The 15637-nt window shown below is 32.5% G+C and overlaps 1 protein-coding gene across 2 annotated transcripts in view; it reads right to left on the minus strand.

Moving 5' to 3' along the window:
- LOC140434195 (oxysterol-binding protein-related protein 9) overlaps window positions 1-15637 on the minus strand; it is a 249344-nt gene that overhangs the window by 12414 nt on the left and 221293 nt on the right. For both annotated transcript variants that reach the window (XM_072522278.1, XM_072522279.1), the window contains 2 exons: window positions 12762-12898; window positions 70-259 (listed from right to left, as the gene is read on the minus strand). In XM_072522278.1, coding sequence (XP_072378379.1) covers window positions 70-259; window positions 12762-12898 — 327 coding nt within the window. The remainder of the gene's footprint in view (window positions 1-69; window positions 260-12761; window positions 12899-15637) is intronic.

Genomic DNA, 15637 nt, shown 5'->3' on the forward strand with positions numbered 1-15637 from the left:
ATAGAATAATAACCATTTCTTTAGTTTTGTCTAATATTACAGTGATAAAAGTGTTTTCAGCTTACTTACTTTATAAACATATCGGGATGTGCAAAATAATCTGCGTACATTTCTAATAAAGATCTTCTTTCTAATATAAAGGTCGGTAAAACAACTTTCGTCAGATCCATACCGATTTTAACTTGCGACAGTAGGTGTCTAATGACGGATCCGTGGCTCTCCAACTCCAATCCATTCTCGTCGCTCTCTTCATATAAAGCTAAAACAAAAGTAAAACTAAATAAGTTTTTTAAATATTTATAATGCCCACTACTCAAATCAACTACTAATATACAAATCACTAATCCGATCAAAACGGATTTTTTGCCTACAATTCCTCCGAAAAAACATATTTAAAAACACTTGATTTTATCCGAAATAAATTTCTTCGAATTTCCTTGGGTGTATACGCATCCAAGTCTCATAAAAAAATCTCCTATCGATAAACTGAACAATATCCACTTTCTTGCAGGACACAATATCTAAACCTTATAAAATCGCAATTTTATCAAATCAAAATATTACAGAACTATATCACGTGTTCTCTGATCAATTCGAAAGCACGGATCATAAAATTAACCAAACTGACCCGCCCCTACTGGCTTATATGATGAGAACGAACTGTTCTGGAAAACCGCTTACCGGGTGACGAAAACTCCGTAAATTCTCGGTCATCTCTGCATCGGTAGAATCAGTTCGTGGAATATTTCGACGGTTAAGACTGACTTAGGGATAATAATAAAAGAAGATTTAGAATTTATGTATGCCAAACGATCCCGTAATTTTGTCTTAATAGAAAGAGAAGATTTAGTCTCATGGCGATGAAGATATCTTTGCTATATTAGAGAGGTTCGTTCTGCCCACAAAAAGATTTATCTGGATGAAACGTGGGTGAATTCTGGTTACACATTATCTAAGATCTGGAAAGATACTACTGTAAGAGTTTATCAACACGGTTACGAGTACCAACGGACGAAGGGCAACGACTGATTGTCGCTCTTATAGGTAGTGATAGTGACTTTTTAGACGATAGTGCACTAATTTTTTTATCCAAAAAATGGGGGATTTTCAAGAAGACATGGACGCCCAAAGTTTTGAAGAGTTGGTTAGGATAAAAAGGAATTCCATTTTCCGAGGACATGGTTAAGGCTGAGCTTATAACTGTCATTAGACAGGATCGTGACAGATATCGCCAACATTTTGTAGATAGAATAGCTCGTGCTAAGGGCATCACTATTTTAAGACTTCCTCCTTACCATTGCGAGTTAAACCCGATATAATTAATCTTAACTCAAGTAAAGGGTTACGTAGCTCGTGAAAAGGTGCCTTATAAAATTTCTGATGTCCAAAGTTTGTTAGAACTTGCAATGGAGCGGATACGGAAAGATGATGGGACTAATGTTGTAACCCATGTGATCAAGGAAGAAGAGAAAATATGGAGATTGGACGGGATGGTAAACACTGTTTTCGACAAAATAATAAAAGACTTAAATGTGACTGGGGATTTCTCTTCGGACGAGTCGCTGTTTGAATTATTTCTGTGCTTTGTAGTTCTCCTTCTATATAAATGGAATATATTTATTTTGCAAAGTTTTCTGTTTTTCGAAATACTGTAGGTATTAGGCACTATATAATAACAATAAAATTTTACTTTATTTTGTTACAGATGACAGATATAAGATACCTGTCAAATCAAACATGATAATTTAATAATTATATCGGTCTTACATTTAATTTTTACGTAATTATTTACGTGTTTAAATAAATAATGAATAATTAAAATATTATTTTGGTACACCTATGCACAGTTGATAAGGGGAATATCGGTTGCTCGCTTTAACAGCGATTTTGCCAATGAATCACCTTCAATTGAAAATTGTTATAGTATAGTGGCTGGTGACTCACGATCTTTCGCACTTGTCTCGTTAATTACATATTTTGCTATAGCTAAATAGAGTCAACATCTGTGATATATTAACTTTTCACGCCACAAAGTAAGTCGTGTTATATTATAAAGCGCGTAAGACCACATAATGCACGATTAGAGGAAAATTACTAAAGTTTCTTTTCTGTTTGGCGATTGAATTTCCAAATATCGCTTTCGAATGTCAACGAGCGAATTAAAACTTCAGTATTGATTTAGTTCTAATCTTTTTTATCAAATGACTGAATATAATGTTCCTATATTATTTTGAGAATATTTTTTCTGTATAATAAGACAACACATGCATTACTAAAACTAACTTAGACTTATGTTAACGTTCACCCTGTAAATTATACCAAGTTGACTATTGACGTTATTCCTTTGACGATTACGATCTAATACGTTTGCCAAGCCACTTATCCTAGATATAATTTCCGAGAACGAGCTATATTTATACCGTTGAATTCGATTTCGTGATTAATTTGTCATCATTATTCATTAGCTTTAATATTTTCAGGTAATTCCAGATTTTCTGGGCGTCTATCAAGATCTGCATAATGCACCCATTTCTTCACATGTCCAGTTCGCATGCGGGACGTTATGCTGTAAATCAATGGTGCATGTACGTTTTTTAATAGAAAATTTTAGTTTGAGCAAATACGTGCAACTAACTTCATACTTTTGTATCATACCAAGTTTCGTCTAAATAGTAAGTTCGCCTACTTCCTTGCGTACATTTAGTAATTTGTTCTAGGTATATATTAAGCCCGTTGACTATTCTTTGGCTTTCCATAACTGCTTAACGTTTATTTATTATTGTTCTGAAGCTATCTTCCTGTGGTATCTTAATGCAATTTATTATTTATTTATTGGTTTAAATTTAAAGTCCATTTTCTTTATACAATTTCTAAGAGTTTTCTCACAGCAGTTCATGCTACGACTGGTTAGTTCCAATTTCTTTATTAATATTTATATTGCTGGTATTTCGATGCTTCTATACCAGTCTTATATATTGGATTTCAATAGTTTTATAAGTGTATCTGTCTGTATCTATAAGTCTTGAAAATTTGTAGTCCCATCGCTTCTTGCGATGTTAGGGTTCATTTTTAACTATTTTGTATATAGTTGGAAGTGGAATTTCTGTTAAATCAGAAGTTGCTTGTACCAACTTTTTTCATCGAAGCCGAATTTCTTATGTAAATTTTCGTACATATTGAAATATACTTGTTGTGTTGAACCTAAATTAAAAAGTGGGTGCTCTCGACACACTCTTTAAGAGTCTACCATCAGAAATTACAAAATATTCATTGGAGCCGTAACAAGCACGCCCAAAAAGCATATACCAAGAGGCCATCGAAAAGATATATTCCTGGTTGGTCCCACAACAGCGAAGAACTGTACCAAAATTTTCTTGAAAGCGGCGATCAAGAATTAGTCGATGAACTGCTCCATAGCCTAGATGCAGCAAGACAACAGAAATGAACGGAAACTGTAGAAAGTCTTAATTTTCAAACATCAAGTAGACAAGCATGGTCACTACTAAGAAAATTAGGAAGCGGAATTTCCATAACAACAATTAACCTAAACATTATTGCCTCACATCTGGTATCGACATCTAAAAAGTCACGAAAGACAAGCCACACAGAATCAAGGTAAAACGAGAGCTCAAAATTTTAAAATTCCAATCTACAGAAACCGAATACTCCCGCCCTTTCACTTGTGAAGAAGTCACCATAGCTCTCAAGGATGTAAAGTCAGGTAAAGCCCAAGGTTTTGACAATATTCATTCCGAATTTTTTTCACGGACATTATGAAGACTGGTACCATACCACAGGAACTCAAACGCTCGAAGGTCATTGCCATATTAAAACCAGGGAAATCAAATGATAACAACCCTAAGAACTACAGACCAATAGTCCTACTATCGGCGACGTTCAAGCTACTAGAACGACTTAGCTACAACAGAATTAGTCCAAAGCTACTTGAAAAATTCAGCAATTTTGTGAGTAGAAAAAGTTGTTTTTCAAGTTTCTGAGAATACAACAATCTGCTTATCTAGAGATAAGGAAGCAGTTTTGACACTATTGAACATTATATATATGAAGGAATTATCGTTAAATTTTTCCATTATATGTACTTTATATCCATTACAAACCTACACGCAAAAAGCTTTGGATTGCATTAAGAAAGTTTTATGTATAGAGCCAGAAAAAAGCTAAACTACCATTAAGAGGTCAAGAAAAACACATCACGTAAAATAATAAAAGCGACAGGATAGGTACAAAGTAATCATTTATTTTTTTATTAGACGACTTATATTTTCGCCTACAAAACATCTGCGTTTGTTTGTATTAAGGTTCTTTTAGAAAATAAAGCACCGACGAGCAAGCCAGCGACGATGGCAAGTTCGCGATTTCTGTATCAGCTGATGAAAATCCCGAGCTAAAATAGAAAATCTTTATTTAATATTAATGACGGCAATCAAATCTGCTAGACTGTATCGATTTTCATCAAAGCAAAGATATTTTATGCCAAATTATAGCTTCACTTCAATAGAAATGTGATTATAGTTACATTCTCTTTAAGTATAATCTCATTTTTTTATAATGTATAGATGTATACATTATACGAAGTATACATATAAATCGTATATAAATCGAAGTACAGATGTATACTTTATACATAAAAATCTCGTGTCACGATGTTCGTCCACGCTAATATTCGAAACTACTGAACCGATTTCAATGAAATTCTGTAAAAGTGTTTTGTTTGGCTCAACATAAATAATATAGCCCAGTCTGGTTATGCAAAAATCATCGATTTCACGGCAAAATTTTTCGAAGATATCTGAAGCTTCTAAGACATAGGTGGGGGTTACTAGATGACGAATAGATGAAAAAGTACTCGTATTTTTACCTTGCGTTTTTTTTAAACAATAATTTATGGTCACAATTTGATTTTTTGTCAAGTTTTTTCCCTTATATTTTACATAAACAATATTTATATAATTTTTTTATATCAAGAATATCTTTATTTTCCCGTTTTTTAAATTAAAATTAAAATAAAATTAAAAATATAAAATTAATTTACGGAGATATTTGCAAAAATTCAGTTTTTTGCAATAATTTATAAATTTTAATAATTTTTTTATTAACAAAATAAAATGTTAATAATACATTTGAACATCAAGGAATTACCGTCTTTTAAATTTGTGCGAAATTTCCCCCCGATTGGTGAAATAGTTTAAAAGTTATTTAATTTATTTATCCCTGAGACTAAATATTTAAACTATTGAACTTGCTCTACTAATGATGCTAGACACATTTAGCAAATTTCATAGGATTCTTTATGTCATCATTATTAATACTGCGACAGAAATTAAAAAGTTTTTACGGTGAATTTCAAATGGACTCAATTTTTCCGAGGTGTCCCATATTTCCCAGCCAGTGAAAACTATTTAGTTATTCATATTTCGACGAGCTACCCCAGATTAAAAAAAAGAGGCTTCTAGCTGTAATGGAAGCCGAGATAATGTAAATTTTTCCTACGTGTTTCAATTTGAAGTTCAGATCTCAAAAAAAATGGAGCTGAAACAGTTATCCCCTTGACTTTCCTATGTCGATCTTTCGAAAGTACTGTCGTTTCGAAGGACTGTAAGTTTTGAAAAATTGGATGAATTTTATAGCTATAAGTTTCAATATAAAGTTTAGATTTTCATTCAAAATTTGTGCAGATTTAACTTCTAATGTTTATAAACAATGGAGATATGATTTTTAAAAAAATAGTTTCTAACTTCGTTCCTATTGGTCATAGGTTTTTTTTTAAATGTGAGTTTTTGTACCAGCTATCCAATGGTTGTACCTACAAGTCTGTAGATTGAAGAATATAGAAGTTATTACAATTATTTATAAGTCAAAAAACATACCCCTTTTTCAAACGTTTATTTTGTAGCAAGTTCAATAGTTTAAATATTTAGCCTCAGGGATAAATAAATTAAATAACTTTTAAACTATTTGACCAATCAGGGGGAAATTTCGCACAAATTTAAAAGACGGTAATTCCTCGATGTTCAAATGTATTAATAAAATTTTATTTTGTTAATAAAAAAATTAATAAAATTTATAAATTAGTGCAAAAAAAAACTGCTTTTCTCGCAAATATCCCCGTAAATTATTTATCAATTTTAATTTAAAAAACGGGAAAATAAAGATATTCTTGATACAAAAAATGATATAAATATTGTTTATGTAAAATATAAGGGAAAAAATTTATAGACAAAAAATCAAATTGTGACCATACATTATTACCATAAATTATTGTTAAAAAAAAAACGCAAGGTAAAAATACGAGTACTTTTTCATCTATTCGTCATCTAGTAACCCCCACCTATGTCTTAAAAGCTTCAGATATCTGCGAAAAATGTTTCGACCTTTTTTTTTTAACCAGACTGGGTTAATAGAATATTTTTTATCTCGACGATTGTTGCTATGTTCACATCTATTTACTTTTTTAAGTTTCACGCGAATGACCAGAATTCGAATCTCCAATGGGAAGACATTTTTTGTTTTTTAAATACATGAACGTTTTATCTTTTATAATTTTAAATCTTATAAATTATTAACCAATCGATCAAAATAAAATAAAATAAAATTGCCGGATCAGCTAGTCAACATATATTTTTAGTTGTTTGATTTTTTTATCACTAAATACCTAGACCAGGTCCTCAGAATTACTATCAAATAGTAAAAGCTATAGAGGAAAAAAAGTATGTCCAGCAGTTTTTCTGGATGTTGCCCAGACCACAGAATAAATAACAATCAGAATGCCCATTCTCAGATGCCGCCTTTGAAGTGTGTCAGCATGCGATCGCCATATTTAAAATGAAAAACACAGGTTTGGATTAAGAAATTTGTGACAAACTACGACAGAACCGTAATTTAAATTTTAAGAGGTCAATAATCTAGTAAATTTGAAATAATTTAATCTATGTTTCAACTAAAAGTACGACATAAAATATTGCGTATTATGTCTATGGTTGTCGTAAATAAATTAAACCAGGTTAGTTTTTCTATTCCTGGATATATTATACTTGGAGTATACTGAATTAAAATATAGGGTAGAAAATAGGCTCCTTGGTTATACATGGCAACTTAAGGATGCCAAAAAATAATTATGCATTTTTCATATTTTCTATAGAAGTAAGTTTTCAAGCAAATTTTGAATAAATTATATTGCAAAATAATGTCGTTGATAATTTTATACAGATGCTTAAAAAATCGTTTTAACCCTTGTAAAAATTTTACACTTTCATATTTGTTAAGCAACCATAGACATAATATACTGGCACCAAACGGCAACAATTGAAATAGAGCACACAACATCCGAAGATATACAAATCCGACGAGGAGTGAGACAGGGTTGCGTCTTATCACCGCTACTATTTCATTTGTATTCGGAGTCTATATTCAGAGAAGTCTTAGACGAGGTCCAAGGCGGAATTAAGATTAACGGAATCAGCATAGACAACATCATATATGCTGATGATACCATCTTAATAGCAAGCAACGCACAAGAACTACAAAATATAATAATAAATGCGGTAGTTCACAGCGAAATGTTCGGTTTACCTCTAGACGTTTCCAAAACTAAAACTTTAGTATTTTCAAAGACACCAATAAAAGTACATGTGTATGCCAAGGGTGAAATAATAGAACAGGTAAATTCTATAAAATATTTGGGAGCAAATATCAATAGTCAGTGTAATCCAAAAAAAGCAATCCTATCAAGAACCGAACAAGCAAGGAAAGCATTCATGGACATGAAAATATTTTTTAACAAGAACAGACCTTAGTCTGCAGCTTAGAATCCGAATGATCAGATGTTACGTTTTTTCTGTCTTACTGTATGGCTGTGAAAGTTGGACGATGGATTCTGAAATAGAAAGAAGAATAGATGCCTTTGAGATGTATATATACAGACGAATGTTGAGAATTCCATGGGTACAAAGAGTTACTAATGTTGAGGTACTTCGTCGCTTGTGTAAACAAAAAGAATTACTAAGAATATTTAAAAAGCGGAAAATGCAATACTTGGGTCATGTGTTGAAAGGCGAAAGATACGAATTACTTAAGTCATATTGGAAGGAAAAGTACAGGGCAAAAGATCAGTTGGAAGACGCCAGAACTCGTGGCTGAAAGACCTAAGGAGATGGTTCGACCGCTCATCCGCATAAATCTTTCGCGCAGCAGTTTTCAAAACTACAAGTGCCATTTGGATCGCAAACCTTCGAAAGGCGATGGCGTCATGAAAAGAAGATATTTGCTAAAGTTATATACTCGAGTACGACTATTTTCTAATTTAAAATATGAAATTCGTGATTTTAAGAATCAATTTAATATTAACATAAAAAAATTATATTTATATATAATTTATACATATTATCAATAATATATTTATTTTAAATTTACATTATTTATATATGACATAAATCCAAAACAGTGAACACCCTAACACACGCTACCACTGAACTCTCTAACGCACACCAGATAAAATTTTACTGAACAACACTGATTCTATTTAAAACATGGCTGATTCTGTCAGCGCGAACGAAATGCGCTTAACAGAATGGGCAATGTGGGCATTCTAATTGTTTTATTATTCTGTGCTCAGACTTAAAATAAAGTCTGGCATGATGAGCTAGTATAAAAACTAGATCTATTTTTACTTACAGAACATAATCAATTACTAAAATCGTATATTAGTAAAATATTGTTAATAAAGAAAATTTTCTCGTTAGGCTAATCTTTTGTGACTAGTTGTAAATAACCAAGACACCCAAATGCTTTTTTTATATAAAAAAAATGTATTTGATCAGGACCCGAAGCTTCAGTATTTTTTATTCTTCAACAAATACCCGTTTTAGCAAATTAAACAGTCTACAAAAAATGATGAAATTTCGAAAAATTATTAAATTGGATACTGGGATATAATTGGAGATGGTTTGAATTAATAGGTGAGCACTATCTGCACTTTTCAGTAAAGATAAAAAGATCATAACTGTCCAGGTAGACAAATCTACGAAGAAGGACATAAAGGTTAAGAACCGTCGAAGATATAGAGATAGCACATAAAAAAAGAACGATTTCTCCGCCATATTTCACGCGTTTAAATTTTTGCCCATAATTTCAACTAAGAAATAATCGTAAATGGCATTGAAAACACTACTACTTCTTATACATGAAACGTATTATGTAAGTTTATAGTAATATTAAAATATCCCGCATATTATGAAACTAATCAATAAATGGTTTCTTAATTATGCATACAATCATTCCGAGCGTTCTCGCTGTTTAACTTTCTGTCGATAAAATATCGCGAAAACTAAATTATTCAATTTAAAAAAAAACCATACAAAGTATTTACCTTAAAAAATATTACACTAGTACATCAATTAACATAAAAACAGTATTTTTAATGGCTAATAGTTTTGCTTATCAGTAAATTACAGAAATTAGATAGTATGAATATTATTTTAGTGAAATAAATATAATTAAAACTTAAAAAAAATAATTTGTAACCGAAAAATATTCAAGGCGTTCAAACGCTAAACTAACAAGGGATCTTGTTGTTTTACAACTTCTGACAAATACATAGTTCTATTATTAAAAAATGTATTAGGATGGAAGAATACAAAGTAAATAGTAACAACGAAATAAATAATAAAGTTCTCCGTTTTAATTTGTTTGTATACGACGTGTTCTGTGGGACTAGAAACCTCAAATGATTTTAGTGATGACAACTTTAGCATTGTTCTGATTAATATTCGTTCTATAAGATATAAAACAGATGAATTATTTTTGTATATAAATATTTAGGGATTCTACAGTATTCGCTGCCTTCCCTCACTCAACCGTTTCCATCTCTCTCTGTTGTTCCATACTCCATCGTTTAGGCCTCTCTTACTTACGGCGTCGTCTACTCCGTTCCTCCAGGATTTTCGGGGTCGTCCTCTTTTCCTCCTTCCTATGGGGCTCCATTCGGTTATTCTCTTTATCTATCTGCTGTCGCTAGTTCTTCTTACATGTCCATACCACTTTAGTCTTTTTTGTTCTATATATGTTAGTATGTCTGTTTCTATTGATGTTCTTTGCTTTATTTCGTCATTACTTCTTCTATCCATTCTTGTTACTCTGCAGCATCTTCGCAGGCATTCCATCTCTGTTGCTACTATCTTACTGCTATTGTTCTTGTTTATGATCCAATTTTCAGCCCCATATGTCATAATACTTCGCACTAATGTTTTATAAATCTGTGTTTTTGTCTTCATATTTAGGTGTCTATCCCACCATACTGAGTTAAGTTGTCGGATTGCTGTTCTTGTTTGTCCTAATCTTTGTGTAATTTCTTCCTCTGTTGTTACCTTTTTCGTGATTATAAACCCCAAGTATTTGAATTTATCCTTTCCTTTGATTGTTACGTTGTCATCAATCTGTAGATCTTCTATGTCTTCTTCACTTGTAGATAGGTACTCTGTTTTCGCGAGGTTAATATCTAAGCCAGCCTTGGCATATTCTTCTTGTAGTTTCTTCATCATGTAGCTGAGGTCGTCTTGGTCTTGTGCAATCACTACTTGATCGTCTGCAAAGCTTAACGTATATAGGTATTCGTTCCGTACCGGTACTCCCATGCCTTCGCATTTTCTTTTCCATGTAGTCAAGGCTTTCTCTAAGTATATTTTGAATAGGGTTGGAGATGTGGAACAATCCTGAAGGAGCCCTTTTGTTGTGGTGAAGTCTCCTATGATTCTTGTTCCCATTTTAATGGACACTTTATTTTCTTTATAAAGAGCTTTGTAGCTTCTATAAGTTCCGTCTGTATTTCTAATTTGTACATTTCTCAGGTCCGCAAATGTCAAGTGTATATCTCTATTTTTTGCTATTTTCTTTTCCAACAGTTGTTCCAGTATGTATATGTGGTCTATGCATGATCTTCCTGCCGTGAAGCCTGCCTGATCCTCCCCGATTTTGCCTTTTATCGCTTGCTCTATCTTTTCTCGCAGTATCTTCCCATATAATCTTCCTATTGATGATATTACGCTTATTCCTCTGCAGTTTTCGCATCGTTTTCTATCTCCTTTCTTAAATATGAATTATTTTTGTTTCTAGAGGAATTAGGATTTGCATTTTTTGTAGAAAGTTCAGCCCATGGTGGCACCTTAATTCTTTTTACAAATAAAGATTTCTCTCATATAACAAAATCTCTCTGTTAAATGAAGCCTTTTTTGAGTTTTCGTTGGTTTATAACCAGAATCTTAATTATACATTATTTGCATTTATAGATCACCTGATTCTTCTACGGATCTATTTTTTTCAGAACCTGCTGAATTTGTTAGACGACCTACCCAATAAAAGCAGAAAAATTCTATGCGGTGACTTAAATATTAATTACGCTGTTGCTTGTGCTACCCAATTATCCTTGGTCAATATATTCGAATCGTATGGTTTCACAATGCATGTTAATTGTCCCAGTAGCATTATCCTATAAAGGAGCTCTTCAGCATTTGCTTCTTAATAACAGCAAGATCAGTATCGTTGATTCTGTAAAATTTCTTGGCATTTTTATAGACAGCAATCTTAAATAGTACCTTTATATCGATATGTTAAGTAAAAAATTAGCCTCAACCTGTTATGCAATAAGATCTGTTGATATAGTCTTCCTTTTTGGGGTTCCAGTACAGCTGCTCAATCTGATGTTATTTTTAAATTACAAAAAAAGAGCAATACGGTATCTTTTTGGCCTCAGTAGAATAACACATTGCAGAAGCTACTTTAAAAATCACGGGATTTTAACTCTTCCTTCTTTATATATTTTAGAAACTGTTTGCTTAATTCGTAAACACCTACATGTTTTTCTAGCAATACCTAAGCATGACTACTCCACCAGAAATTCAACCTTTGAGGTGTATTTACTGATACCGAGAGCTGATAGAAAAAGGCTTGAACTTGAATTAAAGCACTCGATGATTTCAAAAAGAATATTTTTACTTGTGTTTTTGAGCCTCGGAAATCGTCATTTTACGTTTTTTTAAGTTTTAAGTTATTTATAATAGACCTTTTTTGTTCATAATGATCCAAAAAACTTATTCTCGGGCCAAAAAAATGTATTGTTACAATTTGTTTAAAAAAATTTGAACAACTTTTCGCCTTGGCGACCTGGGTTTGATCAAGTTTGTTAACTCTCGTAGGATTAAAAATGATAATGATAAATATGTTACGATCACTCTACCTGAACTGTATGAAATAAAATGTGGATGAATTCATTGTGAATGTGTGTCATACTCTTTTCCTTTTCCTTAAGGAAAAGAACAGGTATCAGTGATGTCGTCGAACGTATAGCTAAGCTGAAATGGAATTGGGCAGGTCACATAGCGAGACTGAAAGACACAAGATGGACCAGAAAACTAATTGACTGGCGCCCACGAAAAGACAAACGCAGCAGAGGACGACCACCAACACGCTGGATGGACGACATTAGACGAATATCCAAGAAATGGCAACAAGAAGCACAGAACCGTGAAGAGTGGCGAAAAATGGGAGAGACCTATGTCCAGCAGTGGACAGAAGTGGTTGCATGATGATGATGTGTGTCATACAGGAGATCTTATAAAGGAAACCTAACTCAATAGATTACTGCAGAATCTAGTATTTTAGTATTATTTATACTAAGTAGTAAGTAGATTAATTTATGATGAACAATCTTCGTGAAACCTATAATTATTTCTACAATTATACCAACTTACCATCATAATCGAGGTCCTCCATAATTGATCTAGATCTTCTAATACTACCTTGTCTAATGCTGTTTCCAACTGGGTCGATGGGAGATTTATTAACAGGAACTGGGGTTTGGGCGTCATTGTCGAATGATCTTATACTACTGCAAGAAAAAGAACAAATACATCATTATAAAAAAGAAGTAATTAGGTAACTTATAATCTATATTCTTATGAAATATTAAAATCCGAATTTTTATAGAAATGTATTTTATTTATATTTTTTTCTAATTTTATAAGAAAGATCAGGATAGGTCTTGTAATCTTGCAACTCTTACAAGTGGGAGTGTGGTGTCTTCTCCATTCATTAGTAGATGCACTTAAAAGAACGGAGTACAAGTTGCTTGCATTTGGAACTGAAAAGGATAAACAGCGAAAGGACTAGGCGAAGAATATAAATTATGGTATGCAGGGAAAAGTAACACTAGGAATTGAGTTATGTATGTACAGCCTTTTAGGCCCATTGCTGGATGGATAATTTCCATCGTTTTCTGTTCTTAGCTATCAGCTTCCAATATTCTGATTCCCATTTCTCTGATATCTTCCATCACTACATCTCTCCATTTTTTTCTTGGTCTTCCTATCTTTTTTTTTGCCCTCAGGTACTCTCCAAGCAATATTCTTGACTAATATATTACCGTGCATTCTTTCTAGATGTCCAAAGCATTCTAGTCTTTTCACCACTTTTCTTATTGTAGGGTTAGCATACAAATGGTACACTTCTGCATTAGTTCGTCTTCTCCATTCTCCCTCTACTACTTTTCCACCAAACATTCTGCGAAGTATCTTTCTTTCCCATGCTCCCAATTGTTCTGTATGGTTTTGTTCATTGTCCATGTCTCGGCAGCGTATAGTATTGTGGGTCTACTTATAGTTTTGTATACTGTTATTTTTGTATTACGAGATATATCTTTGGCCTTAATTATTTTGCTCATGGCTCAAGCACACCTGTTGCTCTTGGTCAGTCTCAGGTTGATTTCAGTTTCTTCCTTATATGTCTGATCAATAAGAGTACCTAAGTACATATATTCATCCATCTTCTCAAATTCTATAATTGATCCATCCTCCACCTCCAATTTAAAGGATCCCCTGGTGTTTATTTCTTTTTTGTTCGAGATTTCCATGTACTTCGATTTATTAATATTAACTTTCAGTCCCATTTTAGAGCTTTCCCGAATGTCTTTTTGCTATATTTGAAAGTTACTTTCCATTTCTTGCAATGAGAACCGCATCAGCGTTTGCTATATATACCGCAATAGTACCGGATTTATCCCACTAACCCTTACAATTTTTTCTAGAACTATATTGAATAGCAATGTAGACAACGGGTCTCCTTGGCGAACACCTTTTTCACTTCGAATTCTTCTGAGACTGTAAAGTTGCATTTCACAGCACAAATGGTTTGTCTAATCGTCATTTTCACCAATCTTACTACTTTTTCTGGCACTTGGAATTCTTTTTCGCATTCTAGCGTTTCTATTAATTTGTTTCAAAATGTTACTTAAACAGTCTAAAGATATATCTATCTATAGAATCAAGAATGAAGTTTTAAAAATAAAGGGAACTGGTGATGGTCAAAACATGTTAAAGAGATGAAAAAGAAGAGACTGCACACAAATATCTAGGGTGCCCAAATTAGAAGACATAGGTTACGATGGTTAGGGATTTTCAACGTCGAAATAATATTGACCCACTATCAAGAGTTGCTCAGTTCCAACTTCCAAGAAGGAGTAGGAGAAAGAGGCCGAAGAAGACTTGGTAAGAAAAACTTAGGAAGGACATGTCTGGTATCGATATTGGTAAGACCCAAGATAGAAAGTTATGGACAAATCCAATTAAGGAAGCTAATTGCATTTGTCCTTGTAAATCTCTTGCAAAGAAGACCATATCTCAGTCAGTTGGTTACAAAAATTAAAAAAAAAACAAAATTTTCTATAAAAAACTCCTGTATAGAGAACACTGTATATGGAACCTATAATGCAAAATTAATTAACCTGTGTCCATTAATTAAAATGATCACACTGATCATTTTAACTAATACTGGGAGAATAGCAGCACCTGGGAAATGGATCTGTTTATGTTATGTAGTTTGTGTTATTCTGCTCTTGTTAAATATTAATCGAAGGGAAAATACATCCCTAGAATATTATAATTAATACAATATATATGAACACAGTTACCCCAAATTCCGCACGATACGTAGAGAATTCTTTTACGCTTGGCCAACTATAAAAAACTTTGTTTATGTTCGTTTGAAGCAAATTACAAAATATTAGTTTTCTGATAAGATAGCAGTTTCTAGTGACCCACATTTTAAAGCACTACAGGTATATTGTAGTGAATGTTAATAATAAATACTAAAAATAAAGATAAAATCAATATCCACATGAGTGAAAAAATATCATCTCTATTTCCATTTATCTGTTATCATTCGGTTAGGACACTGTAAAACAAATGATACTAGGATACATTACTTTTAAATACTACGAGAATTTATGCGAATACTTGTATATATGCTCAAAAATATTGGAATACCGTTCTGATAGATTTTAAACTCGTACAGCACACCAACTTGACAGTGACCTTAGAATAATACGAATACAATGTAAAAATTCTTATTAATACTAAATTTCATCACTTCCCCTTATAAAAAGGTTTGTCACATCTACATCAGTCTCATCTTGCAAAGAAGGATCTGGAATCTTATTTTCGTTAGAGATTTGGTCATTACATCTGCAACTTGTTCTTCAGTGGAAATTTGTTGTAAGTTTAACATAATGTGTTTCGTTCTACGTTGTCCAGTTAGTAAAATTCATAACAAATATGAAAAATGAGCTAAAAGT

This window comes from Diabrotica undecimpunctata, chromosome 2 (assembly GCF_040954645.1).
Source record: "Diabrotica undecimpunctata isolate CICGRU chromosome 2, icDiaUnde3, whole genome shotgun sequence".
NCBI lineage: Eukaryota > Metazoa > Arthropoda > Insecta > Coleoptera > Chrysomelidae > Diabrotica > Diabrotica undecimpunctata.